The following is a 22984-nucleotide window of genomic DNA, read 5'->3' as shown; positions in this document are numbered from 1 at the left end:
AAGACATGAATTCCGCCAAAGGGGACCCGGTACCCGTACTTGATCAAGCCGGCCTCTGGGCCCCAGCCCGTGTCATTGATGTAAAGCTTGCCGCGACGACTATTAGTCATCCGGCCCATAGCGTATCCCTTGAGCCCTGTGAAGCTGCCCTTCAAGAACTCGAAACTACCGTGCGTGGGCCCCATGGTGGGCACCAACTCTCGTGGAATTGTCACGACAGATGTCCTAGCATAAGGACTTAGGTGTGGAGCCATCGCACGTAGTTAGCTTGAAGGGGTTAAACGGGACAAGGGACACGAAGAGTTTACCCAGGTTCGGCCCCTCGAGATGAGGTAAAGGCCTAGTCCTGCTTTAGGTTGTATTGCTTGAGTTCTGATTACCACGAAGCGAATACGCTTGACCTAGTTCTCGACCTACTATTTCTTGTCCTTAACCCACCGTCGGGTCACCCCTTTATATACACAGGGTGATGCCCGACGGCTTACAGAGTCCCGGCCGGCTCATACACAATGTGTCCGGCTCGGTGACAAAACTAAACTTTCCTTAACGTACAAGTTAAACATATGGCAGTTTACGCCCGTGGGCCTCAAGTCTCCTCCGGGTCTTGGGCCTTCAGTAAGATTGCTTCGTGAACCGCCATCTTCAACATCTTCTTGGGCCTCTTCATTATGAACCGCCAGTGGCATGACCCGGCTCCTCCTGGGCGGGTCATACCCAATAGTTATATCCCCAACATTAGGCCCCAGGTTGATGTGAACTTGTTCATATCAATCTTCAACACTTAGAAGAAATCCTTCCTCATCAGCCTTTATAGAACCGTGTAACCCGCCATGACGTCAGCTCACAAAATCATGGTAACCCGCCATGACATCATCTCACATTAATAACACATGAGGCCCAAATCTTAATATGTCGTCAATTTTAATGAACGTCCAAAAATCGAGGCGTACGTGCTGTCACATATCCATTTTCCTGGCTCCTCAATTCTCGCGCATGCCTTCCATCCATTGCCTTATAAATAGGGGCAGGGGTCCCTTTCACTTTTCCCCCTTGCCTCCTGTTGACACCATATTTTGGCACAGTCAAGAACTTATTTAAGATTGCCTCAAATGGACAAGTGATCTACATCAAATAATTCCGTATTGTTGATATGAACATCTTTGAAGTTTGGGTCATCGCCATCCTATTTCATCTGGAAGTCCGAAACTATGCTCAAACTACTAAAATCTTATGTTCAGAGTACAGTTTGGCCTATTAAGCCCCCAAGACGACCTCAAATGGAAAACTTATCTACACGGATTGTCTTCGTCTCGTCGAAACGATCGATTTTGATATAAAACTCGTTCCAACCCAATTTCGTATGCAAAAGGTAGAGCCATCGGAATACAGCCCTGTCAGGAGGCAAAAAATGGCGCGCCCCACCAGACACCTTGTCTGATGGGTAGCGCGAATAATAGCCTGTTTTAAGTGAGCGATTTGACTCACAAGATGACATCTGATCAAAAAATGTTCAACATGAAAGTTGTTCATCTCGTCGAATCGGTCAAGATTGATTTTGGGCTCTTTTTCATCCGAGGTCTTTTACCACATAGAAAATTACCCGCAAGCTGCAGCCAGTTTAAACCGAACAGTTTTGGAAAGTTCAGACAAACCCAATCCGAGTTGGACTAGGTTTTTATACGTGAATTGAGGCCTTTCCTTGCATGAAAAGTCCAGACGCCTCTTATATACCTAAGGGGTGATGGCCGATTGAACAACACACAATCGATCAAATCATCTACCACTTTTTATCTTTTATCTTTTCTCCTTACCCTAGTTCTTCTTCTTCCTCGTTCTTCGTCTGTTTTTCTTGTTGCAGGGCGGCGAACATCGAGGCCCTAGGGATGATCAGGTTGACCTAGGGCAGCCCATAGCCTCTGTGTGCCCTAACGGGGTCCCTCCCGGGCGTGTGGGGTTTCGGGTCTACAAAAGCGCCCGCAGGATTGTCTTGCGTACCGCGCTTCCGGACGGGTCTCCTTCGACGTGAGCTATGGTGCATCACCCCCGGTGTCGTGTTCATATACGAACACACTTTTTGGCGACTCCGCTGGGAACAAAGCTTTGAACAGTCTCCAGCCCGTTCTTGCTACGAAGAGATCGTCAGCAAGTTGCTGCAATCTACAAAGGTAATATGAACACCCAATTCCCCTTTGTAGATGCAAATAATCCATATGTTGTTGTTAGATCACCTAATGAGCATAATGTATCGGCTAGCCCTAGTTTTATCAATCATGCATCCAATTGTGCAGAAGGGCTAATGCAAAACAATTTTCATGCTTCAAATTCTTATGATTTTAGCAACGTACAACATATGTATCCAAACTCTCATGCATCGGCAACCCCACAAATCCATTTGCCGATGAACAACATGATGGATTTGGTTAATCAATTTGAAACACCTCATGCTAAAATTTCCAATAGCATACAAGAAAGTGTTTCACATTTTTATTCATCCGCAACTAATTTGCAATATGTGAATCCAACCTTGGCGATGGATTGGAGAATTGGCCATGCTACTACTAGATATTCGGCCAGTTACTCTCAACCATCATATGCTACACCTCATGTTAGTAATTTTTCAGCACCGCATGCAACTGTAGATGTTCATAATTCGGGCCCACATCTTCATGGTCATAGCCGAATAAGTGAAAATTTTACAGGAACACATGTGTCGTCATCAAATACTGTAGCATATAATGCATACTCTACGCAATTCAAGAATTTTGGCAACACTCACGAATCATTGCCGAAAGAATCTAAAAGTATTGTGGAGCATTCCCTTCTAGAAGCAGTTGTGGCTACATTAAAAAAGAGCTTGGCACAAAACAAGAGAATTAGTTCTCTTTGCCTTGAACAATATGAAAGGGGGTTGTTTCCTGATTATGCTGCAATAAAGGCTAGAGTTTTGCAGGAAGATGAAACTTCATCAATTGATAGTATTGGTGAGAGAGCATATGGTTATACAGTAGTGCATACACCTTCACCTTGTACCGCAACATATTATACACCCTCTACACAATTGCAAAATTTTGGCAACACTAACAATTCATTGCCAAAAGATCCTAAAATCATTGGGGGGCAAACTGATCTAGAGCGGGCTAAAATTGAGAGGGGAGTTAAAGCTTTGCGCGATAGGGTGCAAGTACTCCACCAAGATAGAATTGATTGGGAATTGGCTCAAATAAAAGAAGCCTTGCCAATTGATATAACCGGTGAAAAGAATGATGATTCAGAAACTAAAAGTGCTTCGGTCGAAAAAGCCGAATCAAGTAGTATATATTCCGAATCCATCAAATCCAAAGAGGCAAACATTGTTGAGAAAGGGCATGGAAAGTATATCAAGACAACCATACTTGATTTTTCTCAAGTTAATGGAACCTACTTCCTGCCCTATGAGTTTCGTGCCATAGAAATTGACGAGCTTCAAGAACAAGAACAAGTAGTTGAAGAAAGTTTGGTGGACAAAGATCTTCAAACTAATGATGCACGAAATCAAGAAAAAGGTGATGACAAGGCGTTGGGGAGCTATCCGAAGGCGGAGCAAGATATTCTTCAAGTCACACCACCATCATGCTCTCCCAACATATTTGAAGAGGTATGTCTAGCAATTAATTTACCTATTTTCAGATTTGGTCATGACGTAGTTGTTGATGCATATATTATAAAAATCTTCATAAGAAATATTGAGAGACCAATGAAGAAGGGTAATTTATTTGTTAGCAATGAGATTGTCACAAAGCATATCGGTCAGCACATTGCAACATTAAGAAAGACCGATGGCGAAAATTTATTGCAGCCAAGCATTTCCCCATTGCTTTATCTAAAGCTCATATCTAATTGGGTAGCTTTGCTTATTTCTTACTTGTCTTATACTTGGTCTCAATTAAGACATGTATGTTCTAACTATTTTCGTTTCAGAAATTTAAAGCCAAGGTTAAAATCTTCTGAGCAAACTGATGCCAGTATAGTTTCTTATCCAAAGACATCGGAGATAGAGTGCAAAACACAATGCATAGCCGAATGGGGTGATGCAAAATATGAAACATTCGTTTGCTTAACTCCAAAGCCGTTCGCACACCAAGATTGGCTAGAAAACAAGAAGTATACCTTCCGTTCAAGCATGTGTGATCAAATATTTGATTTGTTGCTGAAAAATAATTACATTAGAATCCTTGATCACCATGTCAAGCCATCAACCAAAGGATGAATGTATTGTAAGTTGCATGATTCGTCCAAGCATAATTTTGAGGATTACAATATGCTTCATCAAATAGTCAAATCGGCCATTGATAAAGGACGATTGAAATTTGTTGAAACACCAAGAGATGACCGGTCTATTTCGATTGGTCCTGATGGTAGAAAGTTTTTGCATCGGCTGCTTCAAGCCGATCCATTTAAAGAGAAGGTAAAAATTGCAGGTGATGGGATCAAGCTTTCAAGTAAAGAAGTTGTTGAAGAGCATAATGAACATAATCTTGAGGGCGAAAATTCCATCAAAGCTACAATGGAGACGCCAAGGACTCAGGGGCAGCAAGCAAATCCAATGATCGATGAAAGCAAACCAAAAGAAAACAAAGGCCGAAATAAGTGCAAGTGTAAGAGATCAAAAATCACCTTCGCTGAAATTTTGGATAAATATCAAAAGAAGAGTGAAGAGAAGAATGCTTATCGGCCAAATCATGCAAAGAAACCAAGATCACCCCCAAGGCGCAAATATGAGGATCGGTATTGGCAAAGTGATAATTGTAATGCAACATGTTCATATCCCTATTTTGGGCCGCCAATGCCAATACCGTGGATGCCTCTCTATGCTCATATAGATCCATATTCATCATGGGACATGTATGATACAAGGGCACATTCTCCATCTTATTTTAGACCATCTCACCAATACTATGCAGCTCCAAGAAGGTCAACATTTGAACAATCACGTGTCAAAGACCGTTTCAATCATGAGGAATCGGTCCGGAGCTCAAGAAAGAAGAAAGAGGTGGTCAAACAAGTTTACCGTGTTAAAAAAGATGGTCGTAAGAGTGCTATTTCAGATTTGATCTCAAATGAAAAAGAGCCAATTAAAGTGTTGACATTGGCTACTAAAGGCAATGATATGAAGCAACAAATTATTGAGAGTCAAAGTGCCAAATCTGAAGAAAAGAAGTTGAGAGTGCATAAGGCCAAGAAGGAATTACCATTGGTCAAGACAGAACCACAACCGAGATGCCCACTTGGCTTATCGTATTGGCAAAAGAAGAAACTACAAAATCTTAGCGCACAAGAGCTGAGACAGAAGAGCATGGCATGGGTTCCCAAGAGGACCAATCATAACAAAAATGATTTGCATCCTTCTATTGCAACAACTACAATAAAAGTGAGGAAAGAGGTGGATGGAAGCAACAAACAATTAAGCCGAAGGTGTGCATCACAACATCAAAATCTTCGGTTAGCACATCATCCATTTTCATCAACCATGCCATTGATGCCTTTGCCATGGAATTCATCCCTAGGTATGATCAATTACCCTCCACGGATTCATTTTGATCCATGGATGCAACTTAATTTTCTATATCATGAGAGGGTATTACCAAATCACTATACATTTGGTTAGTTTCATTTTGTTGCTAATACAAAGGGGCCGAAATATTTTATTGCTATTTTATTTGTTTATTTCGGCTATACATGCTTTAGTGGATGAATTCTACATGGACCTCATGGTAATGGCCAATACTTAACTATCGTCCTAAGAAACTATCTAATCATGGCCAGTGTGCAATTCTAACATCGTCCTTAGTTCAGTTGGAGACCGAGACAAGGTACATGTTAAGTGATATTACCCTTGTCTTTCTAGTACTATGTAGATTATTTTTTATGTTTAAATTCATAACAATGGCCACGATGTCAGTGTTGATTATATATCTCCATATGGTGCTATTTTGTGAGGTCTCATGCCGCTTCAACTATTTTTGGACAATAATCACAACCGAATATGAAATTTTGTTCGGTTTGGAACTTTTGCCATATGTGCTAAACATATTGAGGCTTCCGGTGATTCGTTATGAGTAGTGCAACAAATATCCAAGGGTTATCAATGTTTTGACGAATCACTTATAGTTTATCTTGGGGTATGTCTAGATGCAAAATTTACCTTGGGTTGCTTTAAAATTGATCATATATCTAGGCATGAAAATTGGAGAGGGTTGGCATAGAAAACATACGGCTACCATGTTGGTCATGGTGTATTGCACGTATATCAATAGCCGATGTTTATTCTTGTCAACATAGGTAAGGCCGAATTGGAGCTCACCACCTGGGCCTCTAATGAAACTTTTATGCAAGCAAAGTAAGGATTCGAAAAAGTTCATTGTTGATTATCTGAAAGATCCTAGCAGAAGGGTGGACATTATGGTTGATGGATGATTTTGACATGCATATCTATGAAACTTTATAGTCGGATTAATGAAGTTGAGGAAGTTTCACCCAAGCTTGCATCAAAATATTCACGCAAGCAATGGCCGATATAAACTTATGATCCTAAGAATATGCAAAATGGCCGATGGAGTGTTGACATCGTCCTTAGAGCAAGTTATGTGCAATTTATTTTTCGGCAGACAAGCTTTGCCGAAAAGCAGGGGGGCATGTGTTGACACCATATTTTGGCACAGTCAAGAACTTATTTAAGATGGCCTCAAATGGTGAAGTGATCTACATGAAAGAATTCCTATTGTTGAAATGAACATCTTTGAAGTTTGGGTCATCGCCATCCAGTTTCATCTCGAAGGCCGAAACTATGCTCAAAGTACTAAGATCTTATGTTCAGAGTACAGTTTGGCCTATTAAGCCCCCAAGACAACCTCAAATGTAAAACTGATCTACATGGATTGTCTTCGTCTCGTCAAAATAATCGATTTTGATATAAAAATCATTCCAACCCGATTTCATATGCAAAATTTAGAGCCATCGGAATGCAGCTCTGTCAGCAGGCAAAAAATGGCGCGCCCCACCACACACCTTGTCTGATGGGTAGCGCGAATAATAGACTATTTTGCGCGAGCGATTCGACCCTCAAGATGAGCTCTATAAAATAATGTTCAACATGAAAGTTGTTCGTCTCGTCAAAATGGTCAAGATTTCTTTTGGGCTTGTTTTCATCTGAGGTCGTTTACCACATAAAACATTACCCGCAAGCCGCAGCCAGTTTAAACCGAACAGTTTTGGAAAGTTCAGACAAACCCAATCCGAGTTGGACTAGGGTTTTGGACAAGAATTGAAGCCTTTCCTTGCACGGGAAGTTCAGCCGCCTCTTATATATCTAAGGGGTGACGGTCGATTGAACAACACACAATCGATCAAATCATCTACCACTTTTTATCTTTTATCTTTTCTCCTTAACCCTAGTTCTTCTTCTTCCTCGTTCTTCGTCTATTCTTCTTGTTGCAGGGCGGCAAACATCGAGGCCCTAGGGACGATCAGGTCGACCTAGGGTAGCCCATAGCCTCCGTGCGCCCTGACGGGGTCCCTCCCGGGCGTGTGGGGTTTCGTGTCTACAAAAGCGCCCGCAGGATTGTCTTGCGTACGGCGCTTCTGGACGGGTCTCGTTCGACGTGAGCTGCAGTGCATCACCCCCGGCATCGAAGATACACGGTGACGTGTTCGTGTACGAACACCTCCTCATCTTCATCTTCTTCCTCACGATGCTTCCAGGGCCCGAGCTCCACCGCCGCCGTCGACCTTCGTCACTTCCTCACCTGTGGCCGATGCATCAACGTGAACGGACCAGAACTCGTCTGCGCGCCTCTGTTGTTTCAACATCCCCGGTAAGCTTTTTCCTTCTCTCACTATAGATCCCTTTAGGGTTTTTGCGAGTTCGTCAGAGTTCATCTCCGCTCCTCTCTGTTCTTCACTGTTTCTGGTAATTTTGATCCAAGTTTTAATGCACATCTTGCGCGGCATCTGTTGTAGTGCTCATTTTTGACACTTGAACGCTTCCTCTCCGTGAGAGATCCCATCTAAGCACATGAACTTCCCTGCTGCCACAACTTAGGTTTAGAAATTTCCTTAATTTTTTGAACTGCCGTGGATCCAAAATTGTAGCATCGATCTATGAAAGTTGTTTGTCCAACACTTAGCAAATTTCACTCACAGATCTGAAAATTGATAGCTGTGCAGGCGGCTTAACTTTATAAACCGTAACCCGCCAGATACCATTAGTCCCCTCTTAAGCCGCCAATAGTTATTTCATAATTGAATGTCACCCTCCCGCTTAACATATTGATCCTTTATAGTATTTCGTCTCTGCATCAATAACTGGCTTAATAATATATTCTTAAACCGGCAACCTTTCCCTTTTATATCTTCCTTTTCAAACATGCCAAAGACATACACCTCCTGCAATTGGGTAGTTTCCCGGGTTACCGAAGAAACGTTGAATGACTTTGTTCTGACTGGCGTCTTAGCACCCAAAGATGTCATCCATTGGAGGGTTCCTGGCATAGAAAATACACCTCGACCCAAATAAGGCGAAGTAATTGATTTCACTAATCATATGCTCCAGGGTTTTAGCCCTCCCGACTCAAAATTCTTCCGAGACGTGCTTCACTTTTTTCAACTCCATCCTCAAGATATTGGGCCAAACTCTGTCTCCAATATTTGCAACTTTCAAGTATTTTGTGAGGTGTACCTTGAACAAGATCCCACTGTAGAATTGTTCAGATAATTTCACTACTTGAACCGCCAAACCGAATTCACCGATGGGCCCGGTCTAGAATTAGGGGGTATTTCAATCCAAAGGCGAAAAGAAGCCACGTTCCCAAGGAGCGAATACGCTTGACCTAGTTCTTGACCTACTGTTTCCTGTCCTTAACCCACCGTCGGGTCACCCTTCATATACATAGGCTGATGCCCGGCGGCTTACAGAGTCTCCGCCGGCTCATACACAATGTGTCCGGCTTGGTGACAGAACTAAACTTTCCTTAACGTACAAGTTAAACATATGGCGGTTACGCCCGTGGGCCTCAAGTCTCCTCCGGGTCTTGGGCCTTAAGTAAGCTTGCTTCATGAACCGCCATCTTCAACATCTTCTTGGGCCTCTTCATTATGAACCGCCAGTGGCATGACCCGACCCCTCCTGGGCGGGTCATACCCAATATTTATATCCCCAACAATATGGTTAGCTGGCCAGACATCTGCAAGCCTCAGGAACAAGGAGGCCTCGGTATCATGTGCTCTAAGCGCATGAATATTGCCCTCCTATCCCGCTGGCTCTGGCGCATTTTTCAAGGGCATGACGGCCTTTGGTTAGACATCATCCGGATCAAGTACCTGTGTGGGCAACCCCTGACCTTCTGTCAAAGGTCCGGCGGTTCCCAGTTCTGGCAGTCAGTCAGCCAACTCCTCCCTGTCCTCCGCATTGGGACTTCTATCTCGGTCGGATCGGGAGCTGCGACTTTGTTCTGGTTTGACCGGTGGGTGGGAGATACCCCCTTCGCTGCTTGCTTCCCGACCTCTTCTCTGTCATCGTCAACCCTTCGATCTTAGTTGAGAGGGCCCTTATTGACTTAGGGCGCCTTGCTTTCCGGAGGTCATTTGGGCCTCCGGAAGCTGCCGCCTGGCAGGAGCTGCTTGATTGCGTCGCTCTCCACGAGCCGGTAGTGGATGCTGGCCCGAATGAGGTTCGGTGGTGTCTTGAGCCATCAGGTCAATTCTCCACCAAGTTCCTCTATCAGGACATTGCCCCCTCCACCGCCCCTCCCCCCTCCCGGCCATGTGGTCCATCTGCATGCCATTGAAAATTTGGATCTTCATGTGGCAATGGATCCACGGATGGATCCCATCCGGGGTGGAGGTTCGCAAGCGCAACGCCCTAGTACCGGCCTTTGCCCGCTATATGGTACCCCCGAAGATTCGAATCACATCTTCTTATCTTGTGTGTCCGCTCAATTCGTGTGGAGCTGCTTTAAAGAGGTGGTGGGTGGTAATTGGTGCTACACCAACTTCCCCGACCTATTCGCCGAACTCCAGAACTCCCCCTGCCCTCTCGCCACATTAGGTGGCTTGAGATTGGGGCACTCGCTTGGACCCTCTGGACGATCCGCAATAAACTTGTGATTCAGGCAACCCTCTTCGACGGGCTACTGACTCTCTCTTCGAATTGTCTGGTTACTTGCAGCTTTGGTGGCTGCTTAGCCGCCCACAGGACCGAGACGCCATCTCCGCCTTCATCGCCGACCTTCGCTCGATGGTCGTCCGACTGTCGCCGCCGCCCCCTCTGCCACCTCCGGAGCCAGATTAGACACCGTACATGTTCTTCGACTTCCTTTTTTATGTTTCTGGGCTTGTTGAGTTGTGCCCTCAGCAGAACCTTTGTACTTCTTGTTGTGTGGCTTGGGTGTGTGTGTTCTGGACTAGTCCGTGTATGTGTGCTCCTGGCGGTTTGCTTTATTTATAAAGCGGGGCGAAAGCCTTTTTCGGTATATGAAAGATGGAAAGAGGGACCTCACCGGCAACACATCAGGCTCTCCCCGCGGGCCATCCTCTGATGCGTACATATCACTGCCACAAAATCCACCCCGCCATCGAGCTCCCATCTTCTTCTGCCCCTCTCTTGCCGGCTGCAGCATGCGAAGAGAGAGTTACGAAGGGATTAGGTGAGGGAGATAGGAAAATAAGTTGAGGTTGTCGGACATCGGGAGGGTGTCCTTTTATGCAGCCACCAAACTCCACTGCCTTAAGGAAAATCCCAAAAAGCCCATAGGTGAGGCCGTCCGTGGGGCCTGTCCTACTGTGTGTAGGTTTTCCAAGCTACCCGTGTGCACCCGACAGGCCCAACCGAATAGCCTAACAGGATGGCCCCACGCGTGAGCCGGCTCTGTAGACGCGACACAGGACACGGTTGGCGCGAGCGAACCAACCCAACACGGGGCACACAGTCTTGACAGGCTGGACCCATGCACGAGTAGGTGCGATGCAAGACCTGGCTGGCGCGAGCGAACCAACCCGGTGTAGGCCGACCCACACGCGATTCAACATACGCGGGCATGATGTACGGCCCGCTTGTCATGATCGAACTAGGCCGATGGGGCTGAAGGCGCGGACAGGCAGACCCAACCTCCCTGTCACACGCGGGCAGTGTGCTAGAGGACGCACGCAGGTGCGACCAAAAAAACCACATGATGGTGGCCTTGCCCACGCCTGCGGGTCCACCCTTGACGGAGCAAATTCTTGTCAGATCCCTCGGTAGGGTTCATGAAGAGACCGGAAGTACTGATACAGGGTCTACACGCATGATTTACCCAGGTTCGGGCCTCTGAGAGTAATACCCCGCATCCTGCTTTGTCTTGTTATTCTTGGTGCGGGGATACCTTGTGCATAGGATTACAATGGTGTTGGAGATGTCTACCGAGAGTTGAGTTTTAGATTGGATCCCTAATGAGGACCTAGGCCTCCCTTTATATAGACATGAGAGGTCTAGGGTTTACACAGGGGGGAGATTAGATCAATAAGGTCACTGCCCTCTATCTTGGGGAACACGCCCTCCTTCTTCGCCTTCTTAGGGTTTCTTGATGCTCCTTGGGCCTAGTGGGCCCAGGTAAGGTCGAGGCCAGGCTCCCTTACGTTAGGTACCCCGGGTTTAGGACCCCGTCACCCGTCATGGACCTCCGAGGCACGCCGCCCGGGTGCGCTTGTCCGAACAGATTGGACAACATGAAGGACCCCAGGGAGTCAGCCGCACTATGCGTGCACAAAACGGTCGGCGCAGAGGCACTCTAACCCACGAAGACTCCCAGGAAGCGGATACTCCAACATTCTTTATATGAGTAATATGCATGTGTAGGGTGCTCCTATAATTGTTAGAAAAGTTTAATCTGGCAAGAACTTAAATTTGGGAAAACAATCCTTTCTTGATCTTAGTAGTCTATTCACCCCCTTCTAGACATACTTATCAATCCTAATGTATGTCAAGCCATGGCTAACACAATAAGCATTTCGAATCTTGTGGGTAAAGTATACAACTTCTGCAAAGTGTATAACTATTCGAATAGCCGTGACCATGGTCAAGGACGGCTAGTGAGGCCGCGCTAAACTTGTGGGGTGTTTTGGGTTTAAAAACTCATGGCAGGTGGTACTTTCGGCGTGATGCACTGTGGAATGGCCATTTAAACGTGGATCTTGTCCCGGGATAATGACCTATATGGAATTTTATTATGAGGATATTGGTTTTTGATGATAGTATGAACTGGGAATTTGGATTATGGTGAATCATGAATATATATTATTGGTTGGATTCAGAGTAAGAACAATGACCCATAGGATCATATTTAGATGCTTTAAAAATGTTTTGCAAAATCGGTAGGATCACACGTGTCCAAATATTGCTTTCCGCAGATAATGAAATATAGTATAGAAGCACCCTTTCTTTGTATTAATCCCTGCCCGCATGAATATTTTGTTATCACTCTTTTTTGGGTTACTTGCGAGTACATTCAAAGTACTCATCTAACATTGTTGTCCCTGGCTATTAACTTGGTCAGGCGTGGAGGATTTATTTCTAGAGGATGAGTTTGTTGACGACGCCCCTGCGAATTAGGACACCTCCCAGTCAGAATGCATGTAGGGATAAAGCATGATGGCTAGGGCTCCCGTTATCGTTGGAGTTTCTGTCGCTTTTTCATTTGGAGTTTCGCTCGTGAGGCATTGATGTGTAAGACTTGACCATAATATTTCTATTTATGTAAAAGGACGTGGGACCTGGACGTGCCATGGCCGGTGAAGATTTAGACTAGGGTGGGTTTAAACCCTTAACTTTTGCTATGCAAAAAATCCCAATACTAATAAAAATGTCATGCCAGTTTTTATTTGACGCACCGGGTTGGATGGTCGGCTCCCCTAAAGCCATCCGGGGACATGTCCGAACGTGTCCACACACATTTGGTGTGTATGTTTTCATGTATATCGTTGGATATTCCCTAAGTACTCTATCCACCTTGTTCCGACTGTTCGCCATTTCATTTCAATAGTGTATGGCATTCTCCTCCTTTTGCATAGTGCTCATATGGTCATGGTTGTCGAGTTTGAGGTCCAGATCTATCATCTTGATGGAACATTGCTCTTCGGTGGCATCACCCCTGATGTCGCGATGTGATCTCGGTGGTGTGTGATACTCCACAATGAAGAGTAACATACCCTAGTAACATACACATATCCCTAGACTATGTTACTACCTTGATAGTGGATAGTAACATAATTGCGGTGTCATGCAGAGCTTCATTTATTAGGTTATAGACTCATATTGCATTGGGACATGTGATGTTACAGTAACTAGCTAAGTTACTCAAACTACCTCTCTCCTCATTAACTCATTGCCACATAAGCAAATTTGCTGAGTTGGACTCAATGTTACTGCTGAAGTTACTCTCACTATGGCTAGTCTGAACGGTGCCACTGACAATCCTGGCTTAAGGTATAGAGTGGCCGTTGGGCAAACATGGAGGTGTTTCTTTTGTGTAGTCTGGAGGCGTCTCGACGGCAAGACGCCTAATTCCAATATGAACAGGCAGACTATATACTTTTTACTCTAGCCGCCCCCTCCAACACTCAGATTTTGCAAATCCTGCCTCCACTGGTCGTAGTCTAGACGTTGCTCACTTTCCGATTTTGTATCGGTTTCCCTTGTTCTTTCTGGTGCAAGTGTCTTCTACTATGATTCGTAATTGTTGCATTATATCCTCATTCTTTTTGTTTAATTGAAATGGTTCAGGTTCGCTAATGCACGCCATAGTTCACCTAATAGAAACAATCTCGTGTACATATGGGCTACACACATCTAATAACCAAACCATCTTCTAGCAATTAACGGATTGTTGAAGCAATGATATAGAGTACTAGTATTGTTTAATAAATGGCTGAAAACATTTTAAAAACGTTAACATTAGTAGTAAAAGAAGGCTCGACCTACTAATGGAAATTCATAGACACAAATTACCGGTCATTGCTTAAACAAAGTAAGTAAAACATAGAAGCCTCAAACTTTCACACTATGGAAAGATGCGCGGCTCCCCTGCGCATTCTGAGAGTCATTTTCAACAGTTTTATTACCAGCATCTATTCCCAATTTCAAAATTTGATTACACATGTTCCACCCTAGGATCATCAACAAAGATCATTTCTTTGGGTATGTGCATGCCAATCACCATTCATTGACCTTTTTGCGGGTATCTCAAGTCCTAATGCTATGTACACCAGCCGAGAAGCAATATCGACAATCATACACACACCACAAATATGAACATAACGAAACTAAACACTGAACACATATATAAGACTCTGTTGGCATGCTAAACATGGACTCAACCATATTTTCCAGCAAGACAAGGACCATGGCAGCATGGATCATACTCAAGAGTTCAAGATAAGTTCAGGCACCAACATCACAAATGATCACGCCTCGAGGCTCAACCATCTGGAACTGATTTGAAGTACTGAGACATAAATGCCCTGAATCTTAATTTGTACTCCTTTGGAGAGATTACTGTTGGAGATAGATTCTTGGGGACCACAAGCGATGTCTTCACCCACGACTCCAGTTGTTTGTCCCAGGTATATTGCCTCAAGTAATCTATTATCCCGAATACAAGTTCCTTCTTCTGTTTGTCCACTCCAACAAACAAGGAGTAATCCATGACATTCATGTTCTGGAAACACAAGAAACACAACTTATGAGCTTCACAGGCAACGTAATGGACATACGCCCAAATGCATATGAACTCGACTTTGCGGCAATATAGGCATACTTACACATAGAAAGGATGTATCATTCCAAAGAGCACGTTCCATGAAGTTTTTGGTTTTTCCTTTAATGTAGATAGGCATGGTACGCATGTCTTCAATAAAATTTTGATCCAACAGTACACTTTCTGGATTTGTTGAATCAGCAACATATCGTGAGAAAAGAGCACCCTTCAGATCATATCTACGCAGTATGTTACGGCCAAATAAAAGATTCTCCATAATCATGAAACTAGTCCTTGCCTCCTTGCCATTCCTAATTTCCTTGACCTACAATAGTGGTTAGAGATAATTAGAACATAAACAATTAATAGTGCAAGCATTAACAGGGTAGAGCTTTGCAGAAAATGCATTCTGTACCTGATATATTCCCAGAATTTTTGCAAGGCAAGTAGGGTTACTTGAGACCTGAGATTCACTAAAATGCTTGAAATATTCAAGACCAAACTTTAAGAACGAGTCAAACTCTGTTTTCTTGATTTCTTTTATGATAAATCTGTCATCCATTGATTTCGCAAAAAAAGCATTGCTCTTACCACCTTGTGCATTCCATAGTTTACAACGGCTTATGGATGAAATATACACAAGCTCGGATGGGCAACATATCTTCCGAAGCTCATAGAATTGCCTTGCATATACAGAAACCACAGTGTATTTGCTCTTCAAACCTAGCTTTTCACTATTCAGACAAATTTCAGGATGCATATCTTTTAATGCTGACAGAAATGAATCATAAAATCCAGATGTTGATTCCTCATATGATAATGACGATGTATTGTTTAATAGGCTATGATCCTTTTCTAAAGACTCCTTCGAAGAGATAACTGATGACTGCATAGAGGTACCTCTGGCCAAGTTGCTAGGTGCAACCTTATCAAGCTTTCTTTTAGATAAAAGTTCATCCTTTTCAAATGCAGCTTCAGAATAAATTCCTTGCTCTTCAGATATAGCCAGTGCATAAGCAATGATGCTAGATATCTCTTCATCAACAATTGACAAAATATTACCACAGGGGCCAGCTACAAAATGCATCAAATTCATTTGACATTTGAGTTGTGTCAGTGATGAAGAAGTTGGGGTGTATTTGTTGATGAGATGGAACTTATTCAAATCACCAGTTTCAATTTCTTTCTTGTATTCCATTTCCAAGTGACTCAACTTATTCCAGACCCATTCTCTGGTGTCATCACTCATGAAATCCAATAAGTTTTGTAATACAGGCAAATGTTTACTTGGCATGGCAACAGGGTAAATTTCATTTCCTCTGGCTGGTGCAGGGTGTTCATCATTCTTAACTGGTAACACATTTTGATGTGACCCATTTTCATCAACCTCACCTGGAGAAGACCCAAGCTCTTTAATTGGTGATTTCTCAGTAAGCTGATCCTTCTCTGAAATTATGCCACCACGAGAATTGTCAAAATCGTCAGAAGAATTTATAGTTGCTCCCAGTCTTTCCACTCCAATATTCAGGACAGATAGTGCGTCCCCATGTATGGGTATGGAAATATTTTTAGAACTCAGCTCATTCTCCGGTATGCTTTTGTGGTTAGAATTGTGTGAAGATGCGCCATCAAGTTTAATGTACTGAAGAAGATGATACAAACGGACATCCCAAACATAGAATCCAAGAAGAAGTTGCTGATACAGCCAGTTCAAGCTAAGAATCTCGTGAGCACAAGTCTCAGGCCTTGCAATGTGGTCAAATGCCTTCAGAGAAACCTAGTATATAGAAGATATATTAACATGTCAAAAACTCAACCCTTGGGTCAGGAGAAGAATCAACCTAGAGAAAAAAATAGGCTTACCTCAAGTTCATTCCTTTCTTGTGCAAGCATACTACTGACTTCCAAAAATATTCCCTCATATGCTGAACTGTTTGTGTTCTTCCCCATGGCTTCACCAGAGTATCTTGATTTCAAGCCTTGTATTGTGTTTTCAATTTGAGAGAAAAGTAGCTTCCATTCAACAAGGACCTTCAAGCATAGAAGTATGTTAAGATGAGGAATGATTTAGCTAAATAAAAATGTACGGCTGCAGCAAAATATTTGTAGAAACGCACACTCTGAACTTCAACATCGAGCCAATCTTTTCTGTTTGGGTTATGGAACTGCAAAGTCATTGGTGGCTTAGTAGCGGAATATATTTCAATAGATGAGTATCTGAACACAGCAACTTTCGATCCCAACCTGCAAGAGGAAGAAATTTTTAGTGATATCATTTTGGAAATGAACTTCTATGTTTACGTAGGAACATCCTGCTAAAATTTACCCAAAGAAACGTAGGCAGTCCCTGTGCAGCAAATGCCCACATGTTGACAGCTTCTTAGCAGAAGAATGTGTTGAGAAACTGAGTTCCAAAAACTTCGCAAACGAGAGGTTGCGTGCAGAGGAAGATATTATAACCCTCGGTGTGGGCATACCACTGCATCTCAAGCACCTGGTCCACATCCAAATTCTTCTTTGACCCTCACCGGAAAGTGCTTCCGCCAATGGAAGGCTTTTCACAAGAACAGTGAGGGTACCATCATGGTGGGTGTAAGAGTACATGTGAGCTTCTGGAGGCTCACCACATGATAAGCAATTGTGCTTCTGCAAGTAATCTACTTGTTACTGACGCATAATTAAAGCCAATGAATGATTTGTTAAATTAATATAACAATAATTAAGATGTATGACCTCATTAAGTAAAGTATCTTGCAAATGCATCCCAAGAGATGTGTCACAATTCCCATAATAAGTTATCCTGGAAAGATGACTCTGCTCACAAACTGCTTTATTCCTGATGTTTTGGCTGGACATCGAAATTAGTATGGTCTGAGGGTTTAGAGAAATCCTAGTCCCCGTGTGCGTTTCATCATCAAAAGTTTCTTTAAATTTCTTGCCAGATGCTTCCTTTTTATGCGTATTTAACTTTTCTGGAGCAGCAGCAATATTTGACCCATCAAACCCATCACCTGAAGTTGACTCAGCAGAGCTGATATATGAGATGTCCCCAATAATATCTGTCGAGGGTTCTGGATCAGGCCGCGATGACTGAATACATTGGCTGTTGGAATCGCTGGAATTCGTAATGTCGGAATCATGAAGATGCTGCGACATGGAGTTTTTAGTGTCGGCTAACTCCTCCATATTAGCATACTGCTCATCAGAAGTGCGACCAGGAAAATGTAGCTGTGAATCAATTTTTAAACAGTCCTCTTTACGGGAAGCATTTTTTTCGGTTATAAATGATCTTTGGTCGGTGAAAAATGATGTTTCAAGGATCAAATGGTAAGCTGCAAAGACAGTGAAATGGAGAACACGCTTAATCTTCTTCAATGTTTCACTTGTTGATCCTTTTAGCAATATCTACAAGAGAAGTTCAAGCTAATCAGAAAGAGCAAAAATAAAAGAGCACACAATATAGGATACTGAACACAAATGGACATCTTAGCACAACCAAAGAGCAAAAATGTGTACTCTGTGCACTTCGCTATATATAAGGTTCAATGAAATAGATTACCCTTGCTCATGCATCCCGAATTTCCGATTCAATACTATGCAAACAAACAGAATAATGGTGTTACCAGCTGCATCATGAGCAACTCAGTACTTTCTTTCTCGAACACACCCCTAAATGTATGTCATTTTGTATTAGAAGAAAAAGCTTTAGAAAGTGAAAGTACAAACCACCGAGAAACAGAAGAAAAAAGGCTAGATTATTCTAAGTTACCAAAAAGGAGACAATATATATAGAGAAGGAAGAATAGCACTGCCTCAGTCTCAGCCACAAACGCTTCAACTCAGTCCTAATAATGATCATAAAATGAATCGTCTATTCCCTCCTTTCTGGTTAAAAGGACCAGACGTATCCCCAGACAACAATTTGACCAATATAATACAAATTGTATATATCACAAAAATTGTACCATTAGAAGATATAACATTTGAAGTTTTTCTAATGGTATATTTTTGTGATATATTACTCGTGTTACATTGGTCAAATTATCGATCTAGGGATACACGTGGGCCTTTTAAACCAAAAAGGAGGTAGTAACATATAAACATCAAAAAATATTTTATGAAGTAAAAAAACACAAAGTTGAAATTGCAGAGCAGAAAGAGGAAAGATGACATAAAAATAAGGAAAAAGAAGAAGACATACTGTGCATCCCATAGGTTTCGGAAAACCTTCTAGAAATAAAAATGTTTTGGATGACCTCCTTCCATCTTCTGCAGTTAGATTATGCTCCTCAACAATTTTTTTGAAATTGACAGATTCACACTGCTTAATAAGGTTAGTTTTCGTACGAACATCCTGCAATGAGATGATTGGAGAACCAGTACAAAGAGCGATTCTTTCCAGGCGATGGATATTCATGTCACTAACCAAGGTAACTCCTTGTTTCTGAACATATTCATTTACATTTCGTGAAACCGCTTTCTCCACCAATATAACATCCGGCCGGCATTTGCCTATCATATCGCTGAGAGTTTTCTCCAACTGCTCGCTTTCCTGGCCAATGATGATGAATGGGAATTTTGTAAATTCTCTTTATCACCTGATACTGTAACTCTGTAACATAAATAAATTTAACTAAGAGCATGCATGCACACCTGTTTCATTGAATTCATTGATGATAGCCCTGTGGAAAATTGACCAATGTCACCCTTAAGAATCAACAGTTTAGGATGCTTAATGTTGGCACGCATCTGCTTATGTGCGGCGGTCTTCTTAAAAACAAGACCGTTGATCACTTCACTATCAAAGAAAGAGAGTGAGTACAGAGTTGAGGCATCATAAGGCAACAAAATGAGCAGTACGAGGAGGAACGCTAGCACGTTACCTCTGCTGGCAAGATCCTGAAGCTATGCATTTCACCTTTACATACAACCCTGGATCCATTGCATTTCCCATATTGGCATCAGGCTTGACGAGTAAGGCAGCACGCCACGATAACGAAGCAACAATATCAAGCCAGATATTATCGGTTGCTCCATCAGACAAGGAGAATCCTTCAGCAGCCAAAAAACGACTAACAAGGATCTTGAATTGCCCATTCATAACTTCTGACATTGCTTTCTGCAATTGATCTTCACGGCTATTATTGCTTCCTTCCTCGTCAAAGCTAGGATTCAAACTTGACTGACCCCACTTAGTATCATTGTCACTATCATCATCGGGGTTAGCAAGAGTATCAACATCCTCCTCCTTATTTGCTGGGTCTGGTGGTAACCAAATGAAAGGGTCTGTCTCAAAACTGGGCAAAACTAGTGGATAAAGGCAGTTAATTCCATTCTCAGAGTCAGCATCTGCTTTCATGCCGGACTCAGCATTCAATATGTTGTTGTAAACTATAGTATTTTCCTTATTACTGTCAACCTGATCCATAACTTGCTCATTCAATGGAACTATTTCACCTCCTGGCATGGGAAGGCTAGTAACCTCCTCACCATATTGTGTTCCTGTAAGTTGATCATTGGTCAGGATATCTCGATCAGGTTCGGAAGATACATTTGTGTCCAAGATGACATTACCAGCATCAAAACTTTCCTTGGTGGCACCTTGATCAGTCTCCAACTGCGTTTGACTAGATAGAATATTTTGGTCAGGCGGGATGGGAATATTAGCACCACCACTGAATACAGTAGTATGACTGGGTTCACATTCTTCCTCTTTTACTAGATTCTCTTCTCCTTGCTCCATAAATTCATCACTGACGAAGATATCAGGATGAAGTTGACCGGTATCTAGGAGCTCAATTTCCTCTTCAGAGTCGGTATCCATGAGGGAGCCACCTGAGAAATACGGAGCAAAAATATAGTTAGGTTCAGTCAACAAATAATCAGAATGATAGAAGTGGTAGTATTTTAGCTATAAGAGAATGGTGCACAGAGACTTACCAAAGCTTGAAAAGCAACTAGCAAAGCTGGAAGAAGAACTTCCTCTGCTAAAACGGGGAGAGCCGTAAGGAGTGTTGTAAGGAGTGCCACAAGAGCTTGTCTGCATGCTCAGCCATTCCATCTCACCATTTGTAACTGATGAATCAATACCATGGCTACACTTGTACCAGCAAGAATCACTACAGGTAAGGACGTTATTTTCCCCATCCATGGTTGCCTCTTCTGAGTCAACTGCATGACACATTTTACTCATGACACAGATTTACCAGATTATCAAGCAAAAAATATGACCACCTGCAAATATAATAGCCCTGAATCATCTTGACTGCTAGTCCCAGAACTGAAGGGACTACGCATAGAAATATATAATATCCATCACAGCGATCTAAGAATTTTACAAATATCCAGGTCAGCACTACAAGAATCTCCAGTTATTCGCATTGAGCTTGTCTAGTTGTACGTTGGTTTGTAAGTTCCAGCGTAAATTGGGAATTTGGAAGCAGAAGTTCAGAGGACACACCAGAATTACAGAGATAGTGCAAAATAAGTTACTGTGTCGAAATAATAGCAACCAGTGGATTCTACAAAGTCACACCACTAAGCTCATGTAACATCCGAAAATAATACAGAATAAATTTGAATGGTGTACAGTACTCCCGAAAATAATACGTACTACTAGGATTCTAAGAACATGGGCAAGTAAACTAAAAAGTTCCAAAAACAGGTGTTGCTGAAGGACACCGACTGTCCCAACAGTAGTAGCCAGACGCCAAATAATCTATACAGTGGAAAGCACCGAGTCCACATGTAGTTCACCTATCATGTCGTCAAATATAAAATTCTTAAGCCCATAGACTTACGGATGCATCCAAATGTTCGGCCCCTGACCTCCGGATGCAGCACACGCAACTCTGGTAAAAAAAACTAAGCCGGCGGCACAGCAACGCTCAACGACTGTCCGCGGCAGGAGAGAGGTGGCGGGCGTCGAGGCGTAGCCCGATGGCCGGGGAGCACGCAGGGACTAAGGAGACGGCGGGCGGCGCAAGCCTACGGCGGCAACTAACGAACAGCGAAACAAACAAAAAACAAATGCCTCGCGATCGCCGGAGGAGCTCCTCGCAGGAATCGACAGGCCCGCGATTGCTTGGCGCCGTCAAACAGGCACCCCGATAAAACCCACCGATCCGGGAAAAGCCCAGGCATCAGAAGCTTACGTACGGGCGCGGAGAAGGCATCCTGATCGGAAAATCCACCCCGGGGGAATCCGTCAGACAGGGACGCACGCGCGCGCGCGCGCGCAGAAAACACCCGCGGCGCGCCGCCGACCCGCGGGCGGAGGGCGAGGCCGCCGACGACGCGCCGGGGAGGGACGGACGGAGAGAGGGACGGGCGGACCGGCCGGCCGCCGCGAAACCTGCCGGAGCTCTCGATCTGGGGATTGCGACTACGAATTCGGAGCGGGGGGAGAATAGATTGGGGGAGGAGGAAACAGGGAGAGGGAGGGAGGGTGGTGGGACTGGGTGGTGAGCTGTTTATATACCGCGAACGCGTCGGAGGCAGTGCGCGCGTGACATGGCAGGCGAAATGGTCCCCGCGTGGTCCGTGTTGGTGGCGGTGCTACGTATGAACTGGATCCGGGTGGTGGCGTCGACAGGGGGAGATTACCAGCGGGCGCACGAAAGCGTATTTCTGGCGGTGGTGTGCAGGTGTTCTCTGCTCGGCCTAGCCGTGCGATTTCAAGCGCCAGTTTGAATTATTGGATTGGATGGAGAGACGGGAGGGAGCCCGGGTCGCTCAAGTTACCGCTGACACGTTTGGCAGCCGTCTCGTTGGTTTCGCGTACCTTTCATGGGTGCCTAATGCGATGCATTATCAGTTTTGATTTCATATATTATTTTTTATGAATAAGTCTCCTTTTAGGGAGAACGAATCCTTCACAGGAAAGAAAGGGTTAGCTATAATACGTGGTATTTATGTTCTTGAATGGGCAATAATGTGTGTATCGTCACCCTCACGATTTCCTAATTTATTGTCGCCGCCCGGGCCCAAAGAACGGACGGTGTGTGTTCCTTTGTTTAGACGTAATCGGTAATTTTTCACGTCATTATGTGTTTTTGTATGGTTGCATCACTTGCCTCGCGTTTGTGATGCACTTTGCTGGCACTCCAGTAGTTGTGTGGTTGTGTGTATGGATGCTAGCGGGTGAGGTAGTTCATGCCAGATGTGTTCTAACAAATGATCGACGAGGAAGGCTACAAGAAGGCTTGGGGTGGGGTGGGGTG

At 43.7% G+C, this 22984-nt stretch overlaps 1 protein-coding gene across 4 annotated transcripts; it reads right to left on the bottom strand.

Moving 5' to 3' along the window:
- Nucleotides 1–14105: 14105 nt before the first annotated feature.
- LOC119277774 (putative 1-phosphatidylinositol-3-phosphate 5-kinase FAB1D) lies at nt 14106–22343 on the bottom strand. Of its 4 annotated transcripts, XM_037559098.1 has the most exons (13): nt 21917–22186; nt 20703–20996; nt 20337–20597; nt 19646–20264; nt 19416–19560; nt 18964–19314; nt 17496–18167; nt 17089–17408; nt 16880–17006; nt 16626–16793; nt 15178–16539; nt 14827–15087; nt 14106–14723 (listed from the first exon to the last, which is right to left on the bottom strand). In XM_037559098.1, the coding sequence occupies exons 2-13, from the start codon at nt 20953–20955 to the stop codon at nt 14484–14486; spliced, it is 4779 nt and encodes a 1592-aa protein (XP_037414995.1). In that variant the 5' UTR covers nt 20956–20996; nt 21917–22186; the 3' UTR covers nt 14106–14483. The 4 variants fall into 4 exon arrangements, with proteins under 4 accessions (XP_037414995.1, XP_037414994.1, XP_037414992.1 ...); XM_037559097.1 differs by lacking the exon at nt 21917–22186 and adding an exon at nt 22243–22343 and having other exon boundaries at nt 19646–20597; XM_037559095.1 differs by having other exon boundaries at nt 19646–20597.
- Nucleotides 22344–22984: the final 641 nt, after the last annotated feature.

Source organism: Triticum dicoccoides, chromosome 3B (assembly GCF_002162155.2).
Source record: "Triticum dicoccoides isolate Atlit2015 ecotype Zavitan chromosome 3B, WEW_v2.0, whole genome shotgun sequence".
NCBI lineage: Eukaryota > Viridiplantae > Streptophyta > Magnoliopsida > Poales > Poaceae > Triticum > Triticum dicoccoides.
The sequence above is the reverse complement of the archived record's forward strand: the minus strand, read 5'-3'. Positions and strand labels throughout refer to the sequence as shown.

What these genes read in the sequence shown, in the direction of transcription:
- LOC119277774 (XM_037559097.1), bottom strand. Translation starts at nt 20,955, where the DNA reads ATGAGTAAAATGTGTCATGCAGTTGACTCAGAAGAGGCAACCATGGAT. An exon ending in TCAGGATCTTGCCAGCAGAG is followed by an intron (nt 19,561 to 19,645) that starts GTAACGTGCTAG and finishes TTTCTTTGATAG; the next exon opens with TGAAGTGATCAACGGTCTTG. An exon ending in TCGATGTTGAAGTTCAGAGT is followed by an intron (nt 16,794 to 16,879) that starts GTGCGTTTCTAC and finishes CTATGCTTGAAG; the next exon opens with GTCCTTGTTGAATGGAAGCT.